The sequence below is a fragment of the Dryobates pubescens genome, chromosome 11 (genome assembly GCF_014839835.1).
Source record: "Dryobates pubescens isolate bDryPub1 chromosome 11, bDryPub1.pri, whole genome shotgun sequence".
NCBI classification, from domain to species: domain Eukaryota; kingdom Metazoa; phylum Chordata; class Aves; order Piciformes; family Picidae; genus Dryobates; species Dryobates pubescens.
This window is the reverse complement of record NC_071622.1, coordinates 8,500,130-8,514,736: the sequence shown is the minus strand read 5'-3', so window position 1 is coordinate 8,514,736 and position 14,607 is coordinate 8,500,130. Positions and strand designations below refer to the sequence as shown.

Here is a 14,607-nt window from a genome sequence, read left to right as displayed (position 1 = left end):
AGGATAGCAAGCAAGTAATAGCCTTGACAGCTTTTCATGAAATTAAGTTATTTGCTTTACCCAGTTGTCTGCAAAGGTCACGGCAAAGCTTTCTCTTCCTGAGGCACAACTAGCCAGATCTGTTTCTGAATTCCAAGGGAGAAGGCTTTGTGGAGTCTCTGAGGTGAGCAGCCTCCAGCATAAGAAAATTCCCCAGAAGAGAAAGCATTGCCACGCCGCGGGATGCTCCGCGTTCACCCATGTACAGCGTGGAGACTCACACAGAGGGGGGGAAAAACAGTGGGTTGATTTTGTAAATGCTTTTCCTTATTTTGTAAATAAAATCACATGCTTTCTATCAGTGGCTGCAAAGAGACTCCCCTTTAACAGCTGCAGGAATTTTGCTATCTGCATTTTTTATTTTAAAATGGAAAAAAAAAAAGGGGGGGGGGGGGAAGGTCTGTACAGTAAATATTTATCCAAGATGTGTGGTTGTTAATATGATCCAGTCTTCAGTCATTTTGAATGGTGTCATGATGACAGATGTTAATTCAGAAAGGAATAGATTGGAGGATTTATGCCTGGAACACATGTGTTCCTTGGCGGGCTCCGTGGATTGCTCGCATAGTTAGCGCTCTCTGAGCAGCTTGCAACGTTTGCTCTGCCTCGAAGCACCCAGGGCTCCAGGACAGGGGGTTGACCTATATCTCCAGTTTGCTATAATAAATTCTAAGGTAACTAAACTCCCCATGTGCTTTTATCTTCCTAAATTTGTCTCTTCCCTCAGTGCTCCAGCTGCGTGTGGTGCTTCTGGTTCTTCCCAAGACAAGCAGCAGCCTCTTAACCGCTAGAGAGAGGGCTGCTCCTGTGTGCACAGGGTGACCTCGTCCCACTCTAGATTCAGCTTCTCTCCTACCTCAAAGTTATTTAATGCAAGCACTTGTCCTGACAATAGAAGTGAAAATAAACTAGGCCATGTGAAGGTAGTAAGCAAGAGAGATTCGGGGAAGACCTCACCTCTTTTTTTGGTAGTATTTATATTCTTACAGTTCCAAATGTAAGGGATGTATCTAAGAGTGTTTCCTCTGCTCTTAGTTAAGATGGGGTTTGTAGAAGTGTTAGTATCTTATATTTTACTTATTTTTTTCTTCAGAGAAATAAAATTGAAGGAGAATGGCCTTGCTGTTGGGTGTGCAAGGCTTTTGGTAGGTCCACCTGGAAGTTTTTTCGTAGCTGATAAATCAGTTGTGTTCTGGCAATCTTCTGTGGAATGCACTTCGTCCGCAGCTGATGAGTACATATGAAATACTGAGCCTGGCCCAGGCAAGCAGCACTTTGTGTATTTGGAAAAAAACCCTCTTAAATGTAAATGTTCTGTTTGGATTACAGTTCATTTAAATTCTCATCTTTTAAGGCTATTAAGTAACATTACTTAAAAACTCTTTTGTAAACCACCTATTATTAATGCGAGTTTAGAAAATAAAGTAGGACAGGAGCTGCCTGGCATTTTCCCAGCCTCTCCTTGTTTTGACCTTTCTGCTTTCTCCTTCTAAAGGATACTGAATAATTTGTATATGTTCTATATGAACATTCAGTGAACATACAAATTATTTGGCTTCTCACTTCAGCAGAGACGCCAAAAGGGGAGAAGACAGATTCTCTGTGTACTCACGCTGTAAAAACAGTGTAAAAATTTCCCTAGAGACTCACTTTTAAGATAACTTAAGAAAGCAGTGAGGGTTTCTAGGCCATAATTCTTCCTGTGGTGATCCTTTAGCTTTTTTGTTGTTGTTGTAATGTGCCAAGAGTTTAGTCTAAATATGTGTTGTTTAATGAGTTGTTGTTTGTATTCAAACTCAAGAACCAGCTCAGCTCCCTAAAAAAAGACTTTGCTGATGGGTGTCCTCAGGCGCCCTGGGCTGCCCTCATGCTTTGTCACCAAAGCCTGCAAAGCTTTTCATTTATTTTCTTTTGTGGGGTTTTTTGTTTGTTTGTTGGGGTTTTTTTTCTGTGCAGGCTTACTGTTGTAAGTGGAGCAGGTAGCTGTGCTTATAGTTGGGGAACACCTTACGGTTTCTGTCATAAGCAACAGGGAAAATGCTCTATCATTTTATTACCCTGTCATCTTTGAGCTGATGCTTTCCATGCCACCTGTTTAGCACAGCTGGAAAGTCAAGCTAAAATAACTTGGGATCAGGCTACTGAAAATACATGGGTTTATCCTTGTTTTTAAAAAGTAGCAATTAAAACGAAATAATCTCCCACCCTATTTTGCTGAGGGTCTCTAGCTCCTCAGGACCCTGGCTGGGAATTGGTGAGTGTGTGTTACCGTGCAGCCTGCTGTTTCTCCTGCTGTTCAGTGAAATTCCATGGCTCAATCTGGTGCCCCACAGAGGCTGTTAGATGCTGAGCATGGTCTGTCTTACCAAGGCTCCTCAGTATGGTTAGTCAGGATGAATCGTTTCCAGGGAGGCAAGAACCAAGCAGGATTTTCCTTTCAGTCACTTCTCCACAAAGAAGCTGGTGCATGGACAACACACCTGGGAGCAGGCAATCTCTCCTGGACTCTCAGAAGCCCACTTGCATGCTGCCAGCTACCTGAACAACATGAAGAAGCAGAAGCCTGGTCTGGTGCACAGCAAGATCAGGAGTATTGAAGGTTGAAGGGTGATGGTTACTTGGGACAGCAGAGAAAAGAAGGGTTTACAATCAGCAGGTTTGTTAGGTGTGAACAGAATATAGCCTCTTACAGAAGCCCTGTAAGAGGCTGTATTTTTTTGCTCCTGTGGATGGCTAATACACACCACAATAGCTTACTGGAGCTTGTAGTTGCACTTAAAGGTGTTTTTCTCAAGTTGCTTTTTAATTTTCTTCAAAACTTATTAAATTACCCTTTAAGGCTTTTTAGAGTGCTTTATAGTTATAAAAATCAAACTGACCAAAAAATTAGGAAAAGGGGGGGAAAAAGTAACACTGCATTTTCAACATTAATTCAGTTCTCCTGTGCAGATGTTATCCTTAATTACATAATTGCATCCTGGATATTTAGAACACAGCTGTCTATCTAGTGGAGTGGGGAGACTGAGGGTTAGGCTAATTTCTGTAATGCAAGATGTTCAGCCTCGATATAAGTAGTTGCAGAAGCTGCAGAACATGTTGTGGATAGGAGAGAGGAAAAGAGAGGAGTAAATGGTCTCCTGATTTCAGACACTGAGGATTCCTCATGAGAAGATGGTTTAGCCTTTGACTGATCAACGTGAGTTTGAACAAATTAGGTCAGAATTTCCTGAACACATTTAATTCTCCAGTGGAGTCACCATCACTGGAGATGTTTGGGAAGAGACTGGATGAGGTGCTTGATGCCATGGTTTAGTTGATTAGATAGTGTTGGATGATAGGTTGGACTTTATGATCTCAAAGGTCTCTTCCAACCTGGTTAATTCTAGTCTATCCTATCCTATCCTATCCTATCCTATCCTATCCTATCCTATCCTAGTGAGGTGAGTGTTCAGCAGAAGCAGCAAAGTCAACAGAGTTGGACTGTGAGCTTAACAAATGTCCTGAGAATTGAGTTTAAGGTGTCTGTACTAGAACATCAGGAGCCAGTGGCATTCATCTTTGTGTTTTCCTCTATAAAATGGTGTAATGCATGCCAAACACTGCAGAAATGTTCTAAATATGAAAGTACTGTAACACACTTAGATATATGGCAATGTAAGAAAAAAATCTTGTGGGAAAATTGGAAAGTCACTGCTCACAACAGAGAAAGTAACTGTTCACAATAGAAATCTCAAGCTGCAGCTGTGAGGTTGTTCTACTTCAGCACTTAGTACCTGGATTTGGCCTTTCAATCATGGTATTTGTTTAATAGATATCATGAGAGTTTGACATTTTATAAGCTATGTCATAAAAATAATAGCAAAATAAAGGGGTTGATCCTTCATGGGAATAAAATACCCTGTAAATAATGGTGATTATGGAATCATAGAATGGTCTGGGTAGGAAGGGACTTCCAAAGGTCATCTAATCCAACCCTCAGTGCAGGACCTGTTCTTCTTTGGGATTTTTCTGAAACTCTACTGCTTTAGTTTGTTGGGTTTCGTGGGCTTTTTTCATGGAAGGATTAATACTTCTCATGGTCAAAAAACCAGAACAGAAACAGAAATTATCTAAATCCATCCCTTTAGCTAACAACTTCCATCTTTCCTAAGTCATTTCAAAACAGGAATATCTCTTCAAACTTTGGCTGAAAGTTCAGGTTAGATTTTGAGCCCAAGAGTCTGTGGTAGGGTCAATCCATCACCCTGTTTGCACATAGTACAAACACTTCTTCTGACACACCGTATGTGAGCTGTCGCTTGTGCTTTAATTTCTGAAACGCTGTGTTCGTCAGAATACTCTTCAGGGGTTCTCTGCAGCTCATCTGACACGTTCCAAGTTTCATTTTTTTCACAGGACAATCTCTTTTTCAGCAGTGTTTTGTTATCTTCCAACTGTGAGCTGTATTTTGTTCTCAGTTACATGGATAAAGCCATAGAAATACATTTAAAGCTACAACAACAAAAAAAAGAGGAATTTCGCTGCATTTAGAATATAGCATAAAAATGAATTTGCTGTCCTGACTCTTTGGAGCTGATCTTGGCCTAGGCCTGTTAATCAGAAGACAACAGCTGGTGTTAGACCAGCAGCACAGGAGGCCCATGTCTGTCTACAGGTTAGCTATAGCACTTTAAGTTATATAAGTCAAAAGAAGTTAGAAATTCAGTAGGCCTGTTTGTGTTTTTCTCCTTATTTGTAATATGTGCTTGCAAGTGAACAGGGCAGAAACTTCCTCCTGAGAACCATGGGAAAGAGCACATCAATTTCAGCAAAGTGACCTGGTGGGTGATGCACCAGTGCCACTCTCAAATCCCGCCTGGCTTTTGTCACCATGGAGGTTGCTGCTTTCTGAGATGCTGTTTGTGAACGGGGCAGCTTCCAGCTTTACGTGTAGCCAGGATGCCACAAAGCTTACATGTCTAGCAGAAAGTTTGAAGGCTGCAACCCCTACTTGGAATTAAGTTTCTCTTGTGGTTTTCAGCCTGGTTATCAAGCCTAAAGAAACTAATCTCTAGCCATGTGGTAGTTCAGGCTGGGTGCCTTCTGCTGCTACCAGACAAGATACACCTCTGGTGCCCTGGGTGTCCAGCCCTGTGGGTGGCCACAGGAATAGCGTATTTCATCCCCATAACGTCCTGCTACCTATAAATCCATCTTGCAAGGTCTCACACTTCCTCTTTCTTCCCTTGCTGCTCCCATGGGAGATGCTCCCTATCTGGTAATGGAAGGGGACTTACCTCAAGGCCTCTTAGGCCTGGCTAGGCCTAATGCCAAGAGGAGAAAAGGGAAGGGCAATCTCAGATCTGGCCAGCTGAGATTAGCCTAACAGTGGAGGGGAGGAAGAAAGAGCCCTGGGGGGTTTGGGTGTACCCTTAGGTAGGGAGAAGGGGAGTGCTGGGAGGCTTTGGGGTATGCTGTGAGGGACTCTGTATGCTTTGGGATCTCTTTTGTCACTGTGCTTGTAGCTTCTGTAAACCACTTCACTGCTTTTCCATTTGAACTTTCCGTCACTTCTGCAATCCGTTTGTTTGAGTCTCGTTTTTTTCCTGCCCCGGTGGGAGGCAAGGGAGGATCTGCCTCAAACCACTGCAAGCCAGGATGGTGGAATGTCAGCTCATCTGTGCTAACGAGGATGTTTGCTTTAAAAAACCCAAAACTTTAGTAGTACCATGTGCTAAGGAGGTGCTTTGGTCTCCATCATGCTTTGCTGCTCCTTGCCACTGAAACACTGGGTAGAAAATGTGTCTGGGTTTCACACTGAGAAACATTAGTACAAGCTAAATTTGGGGCGTTTACAACCTGTCATGATTTCTCTTGGGTGCTGTAAGACTGTTGAGAGATTGGGAATACTGACAAGGGAATGGCCTGGGAAATTACAACCATTTGATTTTTGACTTGGTCAGTGGGAGGGTGTTTGGAGAGCAGAAGCAGAAAATATAGGAACATAGAAGTATCGTATTTTTGGACTGAACAAGAGCTGCAGCTCTTCTCCCAGTGGGACAAAGAGAAGATGAGGAAGAGGCTTTAGCTCAATCTTACAATGTTCCTGCTTAAGGCAAAATAAGAGCTTTTCAGTGGGGCTAGTAAGAGTGGAACAAAATGCTCTAGACTCTAGGGCATTTCTAAGCTTTAGAATGTGAAGATAGAGAAACTCAACAAGTGCTGGCCGTCGGAACTGTGTACAGAGGGTGGTGAGGGGTTCTCCCTCCCTTTGAGAAGGCTGGGTAAATATATTTGAAGGGGGGGCTGGCAGTTGAACATCAACCCAAACTGCAGGCTCTTAGCACCTCTTCTCTTGTTGCTAAAAACTCCTTTTTGCTTTGATAATCGGTGCAAATGATGCAACTTCATTTATGTTACCACTCGTAGAAGAGCAGTTGCTAGGCCTCCATGTCTACTTGACCAATGAGAAAGGCAGCATTGTCTGATAAGGTGGTTATTTTCTAGCTGAAACACATCTTCCACATCTAATCTGGTTGTGCCTGAGCAGAAAACTTCCAAAAGCCTCTGCAGATGGATTGCAGCAGTCCTGCTGTACCCTGTGTTTGTGTGACAGTGAGTGCTTGTGGATGACAGCTATAGAATAAACCACATTCCAGCCTAGGTGGGGGCAGAGATTCCAGTGAACTATGTGATCCCAGTCACAGTGAAGTCTTGTGACTGGTATGTCATCTCCTGGCTTTTTCTTTTCCTCGTGCCCTTTTCCTTGTCCATTTTTGGTGTTACCAGAGTCTGAAAGAGCAGTAATCTTCATTTACCACAGGTTCTCTCTCCAGTCTTTTTATCTTTCCTGTGCTTTTCAGCAGAGTTTGCATACCTAGACTTGGTTCAACTCTGTGTTGTGCTTACCTTGGCAATCTCCCTGTCCCCTTTCCATCAGACATAGATGCCTTCCAGGGCAGTGCTGCTTTGTACTCTCAAATTCAGCAGTCTCATGGAGGTACAGAAGAGGGAGCATCCATGTCATGAGGTCACAATAGTATTGCCTCACATTTTGCTTCCTATATTGGCCACAACAACCCCATGCAGAGCTACAAGCTGGGGTCAGAGTGGCTGGAGAGCAGTCAGGCTGAGAGGGACCTGGGGATGCTGGTTGACGGTAGACTGAACATGAGCCTGCAGTGTGCCCAGGCAGCTAAGAGAGCCAGTGGCATCCTGGCCTGCATCAGGAACAGTGTGGCCAGCAGGAGCAGGGAGGTCATTCTGCCCCTGTACACTGCACTGATTAGGCCGCACCTCGAGTACTGTGTCCAGTTCTGGGCCCCTCAGTTTAGGAAGGAGGTTGACTTGCTGGAACGAGTCCAGAGAAGAGCAACAAAGTTGGTGAGGGGTTTGGAACATAAGCCCTACGAGGAGAGGCTGAGGGAGCTGGGGTTACTTAGCCTGGAGAAGAGGAGACTCAGGGGTGACCTTATTACTCTCTACAACTACCTGAAGGGAGGTTGTAGACAGACAGATGTTGGTCTCTTCTCCCAGGCAGCCAGTACCAGAACAAGAGGACACAGTCTCAGGCTGCGCCAGGGGAGGTTCAGGCTAGATGTTAGGAAAAAGTTCTATACAGAACTTGGAATGGGCTGCCTGGGGAGGTGGTGGAGTTGCCATCACTGGAGGTTTTCAGGAGAAGACTTGATGGGGTGCTTGGTGCTGTGGGTTAGTTGTTTGGGTGGTGTTGGATTGGTTGATGGGTTGGACGCGGTGATCTTGAAGGTCTCTTCCAACCTGGTTTATTCTATCTATGTATTCTATCTATTATAAATCTTCTGGGAGACTCAGCCTGCTTCTAGCTCTTTGTATCTCCTATTGGCTTGTGCTTTTCGGCTAAGGCTCCAAGTTTCCACATTTTCTTTTAGCATATCTTGTGATTCTCTTTGGTAAATGTGAGACCAGGAGTCACAAAACTAAATGGAGATGAAAATACAACTGGCTGTCCCTATTACCTTTCAGTATTCTGCAAATGGACAGAATGAGGAATTATAGCTGAATTGTCTCGTCCCTGTAGCAATTAGGTGAACCCTGCCATTTTTTTATCCCTTCCTCATAACCTGTCATCTCTATCATAGAATGTTTGGGGCTGGAAGAGACCTTTAAAGGTCATGTAGTCCAACCCTTCCTTGTAGCCTGCCTTCATAGGAGACCTTTGGTTATTTTTGTGGCCCAGGTCTATACCCATGTATTCCTGGAGTGGTGTCTCTACAGGGGGTATTTTTCCCTCTCTCCCTGGATGACAGCTATACAAGAGATTGGCTTGAAAGCCCTGGCCCAGCTAAATTCTTTCTACTTTTTAAATAGTCTCCTTTAAAGCCTTTAGTGGTGGCAGGTACTGTTGAATGTTGTCTATCCAGTTTTTTGACTCATTTTCCAACTTACTACCATTATGCTATGATCTATGGTGGAGTGACTGCATCAGCTGACAAAAGAGTTCTGGATGGATGGCAGCTATCTGGACTTCTGTAAGACCTTTGACACAGTCCTCTACAACATTCTTTTCTATAAATTGGATAGAGATGGATTTGGTTTGCCCAATTCTAGAGCCCTCAGCACAGGAAAGGCAGGGACCTGTTGGAGCAAGTCCAGAGAAGAGCCACAAAAATAAGCAGAAGGCTGGAACACCTCTCCTATGAAGAAAGGCTGAGGGACTCAGGGTTGTTTAGCCCAAGAAGGCTCCAGTGAGACCTTACTGCAGCCTTTCAGCACTTAAAAGGGGTCCTGTAAGAAAGATGGGAACAGTCTTTTTAGCATGGTCTCTTGTGGCAAGACAAGGGGTGATGGTTTTAAACTTAAGGAGGGGAGAATTAGACTAGATATGAGGAAGATGTTTTTTACAGTGGTGGTGGTGAGGTATTAGCACAGGTTGCCCAGAGAGGTGATAGATGCTCAATCCCTGGAAACATTCCAGGATAGGTTAGATGGGGCTCTCAGCAACCTGAGCCTGCAAAGGAGGGTGGGACTAGGTGACATTTGAAGATCCCTTTCAGCCCAAAACATTCTGTGATAGTCAAGAAGGGAGATACTGCATCCTCAGAGGCCCGCCCTTAGGCACCGCATACTTTGTCACTGTGGTGCAGAGCAGGGACTGCCCCCAATGTCAAACTGAGTTTGAGCTCCCAAATCTGTCAAGAAAATCGTGCCTTCCTTCCTTGTGCCTGCTGCTCCTCAGGTAGCTGTCTGTCACCTACCAGCCTAAAAAGGGAGAGTATTCCCAACAGGAAGTAATTGTTTTGGGAGCTTTCCTGAACATCTGTGTTCAATCAAACCAGACACCCACACTAGGCATAGCAGTGGCCAAGCATCAGCAGTAGCTCAGAGCCTTGGAAGGAGCTGGGCTCCTGAGGGGTTTGCATCAGGAGAGCAGCCTCCTGGTGCTTGCAGTTGTGGTGGTGCTGTGTTTTGCAGCTTGCCAGTGACAAGCTGCAGAACAAAACCACAAGGCTGGAGATGTAGCTCAAAACTATAGGGTTTGTAGAGCCAAACCACAAGGCTGAGATTTTCAGTAATTATAAGCCAGGCAAAGTTTTTTGTTCTCTAGCCCTATATGAGACTTTTCCTGCTGTGTAGGTAGAAGTATGAGAGCTGGTCTGCTGAGACTCTGTGTTTCTCCCTATGATTGTTTTAGAAACTACAGAGGGAAAGCATACCCAAATGAAAGATTTCCCCAGGTGTCTCTCAATAATAATCTCAGGGGAGCTGCCCAGAAAAGGTACAGGGGAAAACAGACAGCAAAGATAAATGAGACAGAAGGGAGAATGCAGACCAATTTCAGAGCAGTGTGATAGCTGAGGAAAATGCATAGGGAAGTAGCCTGAATGAATGTCTGGAGGAGCAGCTACACAGAAGGGACTAAAGTGGACAGGTGGTATTGCCACCTAGGGGTAGGGTCCATGCTTATTTTGCACTGGCATTGAAAACCACATGGAAGGAGCCCTCACATGGTCCCAGTAGTTCTCACAACCACTGTGATATGTGTGGTTCTCTCTACAATGGGAAGGGGGACACCTGTGATATGTGTAGTTACCTCTTTCTGAACAGCTCAAGCAACAAAGAACGAACGTCTCAAGCGTTTGTCATCTTGCTTCTTTATCCTCTTCTCTTTAACGTTCTGAGTGTCATGTAGCAGCTGTGTAAAACCTACTCAGATTCCAGAACTTAAGCAGAGTCTCCTCTGGAGTATGAGTCAGCACAAAGGGCAGGTTTTGTCCACTTGCAGGCCCTTGGTTTGAGTTGTCTGCAGAATGTAGGCAAGGCTATATTTAGAGTTGCACGTGAAATTGTAATTGAACTTATAAATGTATTTTAGTTCCAGGATCACACACTCTTTTTCCAGGGTGTGCCTGCTTAAACCCGTGATAAGATGGTTTCACTGAGTGAGTAGCTGCTCAAGATTTTTGTTTATCATCTTCATTTCTGTGAGGCCTGAAGCGTGCTTAATGCAAGTGGAATCTCTGATTTATTATTTTTTTTTCCCCTCCTTCCCTGGAAATGGAAGGCCTCTGCTTTGCCTGGGCCTTTAGGAAGTTCCAAAGGTTTAATATTTATACAGGTTTTTAGTGACATTTTCACAAGGAGGCAAAACTCAGCTGGCCTCGAGCACAAGCCCTTACGAGGAGAGGCTGAGGGAGCTGGGATTGTTTAGCCTGGAGAAGAGGAGGCACAGGGGAGACCTCATTGCTGTGGTGGTTGTAGCCATGAGGGAGTTGGTCTCTTCTCTCAAGCAACCAGCACCAGAACAAGAAGACACAATCTCAAGCTGCACCAGGGGAAGTTTAGGCTGGAGGTGAGGAGAAAGTTCTTCACTGAGAGAGTCGTTAGCTATTGGAATGTGCTGCCCAGGGAAGTGGTGGAGTCACCGTCCCTGGAGGTGTTCAAGAAGGGATTGGACGTGGCACTTGGTGCCATGGTCTAGTCATGAGCTCTTGGGTGACAGGTTGGACTTGATGATCTTTGAGGTCTCTTCCAACCTTGGTGATTCTGTGATACAAAACCTCTCAAATCCTGTGTTCAAATGGTCATTGGACTTTATTAACATCTATGAAGTTTATTTCATTTTTTAAATGGTGAAAATGTCATACTCTCATGGAAAGTGTTGGACTGCCTTGACACCAGGCATTGTTTCTACAGGCATTGTTTCAAAATTCAAGTGTGATAAAAGAACAGGAGTGTTAATTAGGGGTATTTTTGTGGTTTTTTTGCATTTAGAATCATTGGAAAAGAACTTTTAAGATCATAGTATCATAGTATCAGTCAGGGTTGGAAGGGACCACAAGGATCATCTAGTTCCAACCCCCCTGCCATGGGCAGGAACACCCCACACTAGATCAGGCTGGCCAGAGCCTCATCCAGCCTGGGCTTCAACACCTCCAGGGATGGGGCCTCAACCACCTCCCTGGACAACCTATTCCAGGGCTTCACCACTCTCATGGTGAAGAACTTCCTCCTCACATCCAGCCTGAATCTTCCCACCTCCAGCTTCATTCCATTCCCCCTAGTCCTATCACTACCTGAGATCCTGAGCAGTCCCTCCCCAGCCTTCTTGTAGCCCCCTTCAGATACTGGAAGGCCACAATTAGGTCACCTCGGAGCCTTCTCTTCTCCAGACTGAACAGCCCCAACTCCTTCAGTCTGTCCTCACAGGAGAGGAGCTCCAGCCCTCTGCTCCTCCTCGTGGCCCTTCTCTAGACACCCTCCAGCACCTCCATATCCCTCTTGTAATAGGGGCTCCAGAACTGGATGCAGTACTCCAGGTGGGGTCTCCCCAGAGCTGAGTAGAGGGGGAGAATCACCTCCCTTGACCTGCTGGCCTCACTTCTCTTGATGCAGCCCAGGATCTGATTGGCTTTCTGGGCTGCAAGTGCACATTGAGAGCTCATGCTGAGCTTCTCGTCCACCAGCACCCCCAAGTCTCTCTCCTCAGGGCTGCTTTCCAGCCAGTCACTCCCCAGCCTGGGATTGCCTCGACCCAGATGCAGGACCCTGCACTTGGTCTTGACCCTGACCCTGATCATTTTATCCAACTATTGATCATTAAGACCCAGATCATTTAGGGTCCTGAAAGCACTTGCCATTGTCAGAATGCAAATTTAAACTCAAGAGATCCTTACCCTGGGCAGCAAAACTGTATTATGTTTGGGCCTGTAGGACTGCAACAGGATAGCAATGGCATTTGGCTGTCTTAGGCTGCTGGTTTGGATAACAGCATGCATGCTCATGGAGTTTCCTGTGTTAAAGCCTTTCCTAAGGCAAGAGCCATCTACCAGGCTTTCATTCTTCAGGATCTGAAATTCAGCATCTAAAGATAACCATGGGACTGATCCATAAAGAAGCCTGTGTAAGGTCTTAAGCACCATGTGGTGTGACAGTTCAGAGGAGCCATGTGCAGTACAAACAGCATGTTGAAATGCAGCAGGCATAGGCTGAAGCAGAATTACCCTCGATAATTACAGGGCTAATCACTACTGGGCTGGGGAGGCTCCTGAGGGTTTTGCAGGGGGTCATCAACATTTTCAGCAATGCCTTGAAAGCAGCTGCAAAAGTCACTGTTAAGCTGCAAGCAACCCAAAACTGGTGTAAGTGAAGGCTTCCAAAGCAGGTGTGTTTTATGTAGTGCAATGTCTGTCTCTGCTGCTTCTCGTGGAGATTACAAGAAAGATGGCTCCATGCTGTGAGAAGGAGATACTCAATCAGATTACCCTGCCAAAGCTGCTGGTTAGCAGATTAAAATTCCTGTGATCCTCCCTGTGCCCTGCACTGAATTTTTAACCCAAACAGAAGGGAGGCACTAGAACATGATTGTTCTGTAAGTCCTGTGAACACAGAACCTCTGGTTACTCTGAGGGCAGAACACGGTATACCTGCTAGCATCTGGACCAGCAGTGATATAAGAGGCAGAGGGGCACGAGCCCTGCTGTAGGCAGGGCTTTCTAACAGCAGCAGTATTCAAGGCCAGTGATCTCCCATATCTTCAGGGTGAAGACTTTCATTAAGAAACAATCCATTAGGTAAGCATAAAGGGCACCCTCAGTTGTTTTCTCCTTTGTCCCATGAGCGTGTATGACTCCACAAGACAAGATGGCACCTTTATAAGATTACAGCCAAATTCACATACAACCTAACAGAAGAGGATAAGTTCTAGGATAAAGTGGGAAACATGTAGCTCTGCTAGATGCAGAGCTGTGTGGTCATGTTTTGCTTTTTGAATATTCTTAAAGGCATTTTCTATCTAAGGTACATCCCCTTGGAGGCAGGTGGGAGTGATCACAGCATGTGCTGGAAAGCTTAAGCCATTAACCAAACTAGATGAAAAGCCATTAACCAAACAAACTGAAGTGCCAATAAGAGTGAAAAGATGGCACCAGGGAGGGGGTTATTCATGTTGAAGCCTCCATATCTGTATCTTCCTCACACTTATCATCCAGGCTAGCTTAAGTGCATCTGCATGTGCTGCTGTCACCCCTCCTAGATGCCCCCTTCCACTACAGCCTTATACTAGTACCCTGTGGCAGTGAGCAGGGAGAGCAGGAGCTACCAGCACTAATGCATTTTAACTTTTATTTTAAAGAATAATAGCAACCTGCTATCTCTTGTAAATAATTGTGTTTTGTTGTTTTATCTTTCTCTTCTTTTTTCCCCCCCTTTTTTGTTACCAGAGTGCCTCTGATGGCTTTTGGAAGTCAGTGGCAACCCGCGTCCCAAGAGAACCTCATGAGATACGTATCCTGAATCCCTACTTCATCCAGGAGGCAGCTTTCAGCTTCATTGGGCTGCCTTTCAACAATGGCCTGATGGGCAGAGGGGTAGGTATAAAGTGGAACAAGTGAAACCCAGGGGAAGGACTAGAGACCAAGCAGCAGAGTAGGCTGCTTATGCTCTTCTTACTTTTCCTTTGGGCCTCTACTACTGGACATGGAAAGGAAGGGACTATGGCTCTGTGCTCAGCCTCCTTAACACCAAGGCAAAATCCTTCCTTTCTGATCCAAGGCAATAGCTGTTACAGAGACCCTTCTGTGGAGGCAGTTCTGCAGCTTCCAGCATCAGTGACAGTTTCCTGTCATCCACAGCCTGCCAGAAGGGCACTTTTTTGTGTGGGTGGAAGGGACTGCTTCCCAAAAGAAAGAAATAGCTCTGCTCTCTGTACCCTCAGTGCATCTAGCAATGATGATCTTTGAGGTCTCTTCCAACCTTAGTGATACTGTGACTCTGTGATAATGGTGCAGATCTCCCTGAAGGTCATGCTGTTGGTTTACAGTTTACTGCCCTCATGGAGACTGCAGCCTAAGATCACTGACACTGCACATCTCATCCTGGATCCCAGGTTTACAGGAAAAGAGCTTAAAGGTTTGTTTATGAGGAATTGGGTAACAAACTCTGATCTTAAAGTGACAATTTCTAGATGTCAAAGATTACAAAAGAAAGCAATGTAAAGCACAGCTTTGGGCCGTAGAATACCTCCATGGTCATTCTGTCACCCCCAGCAGAGATTTTTGGAGTATTAGTGTGAAGTAGGTGGTGACTTGGATTTTCTGGATTGTCTCACAC

At 45.1% G+C, this 14,607-nt stretch overlaps 1 protein-coding gene across 9 annotated transcripts in view; it reads left to right on the top strand.

The window, feature by feature from the left end:
• The window catches only part of ST3GAL3 (ST3 beta-galactoside alpha-2,3-sialyltransferase 3), a 212,914-nt gene that overhangs the window by 173,831 nt on the left and 24,476 nt on the right, over window positions 1-14,607 (top strand). For 8 of the 9 annotated variants that reach the window (XM_054165700.1, XM_054165706.1, XM_054165704.1 and 5 more), the window contains one exon: window positions 13,719-13,865. The exons of the other annotated variant lie outside the window; for it this stretch is intronic. In XM_054165700.1, the coding sequence (XP_054021675.1) occupies window positions 13,719-13,865 (147 nt within the window). The remainder of the gene's footprint in view (window positions 1-13,718; window positions 13,866-14,607) is intronic. 9 annotated transcript variants of the gene reach the window in all.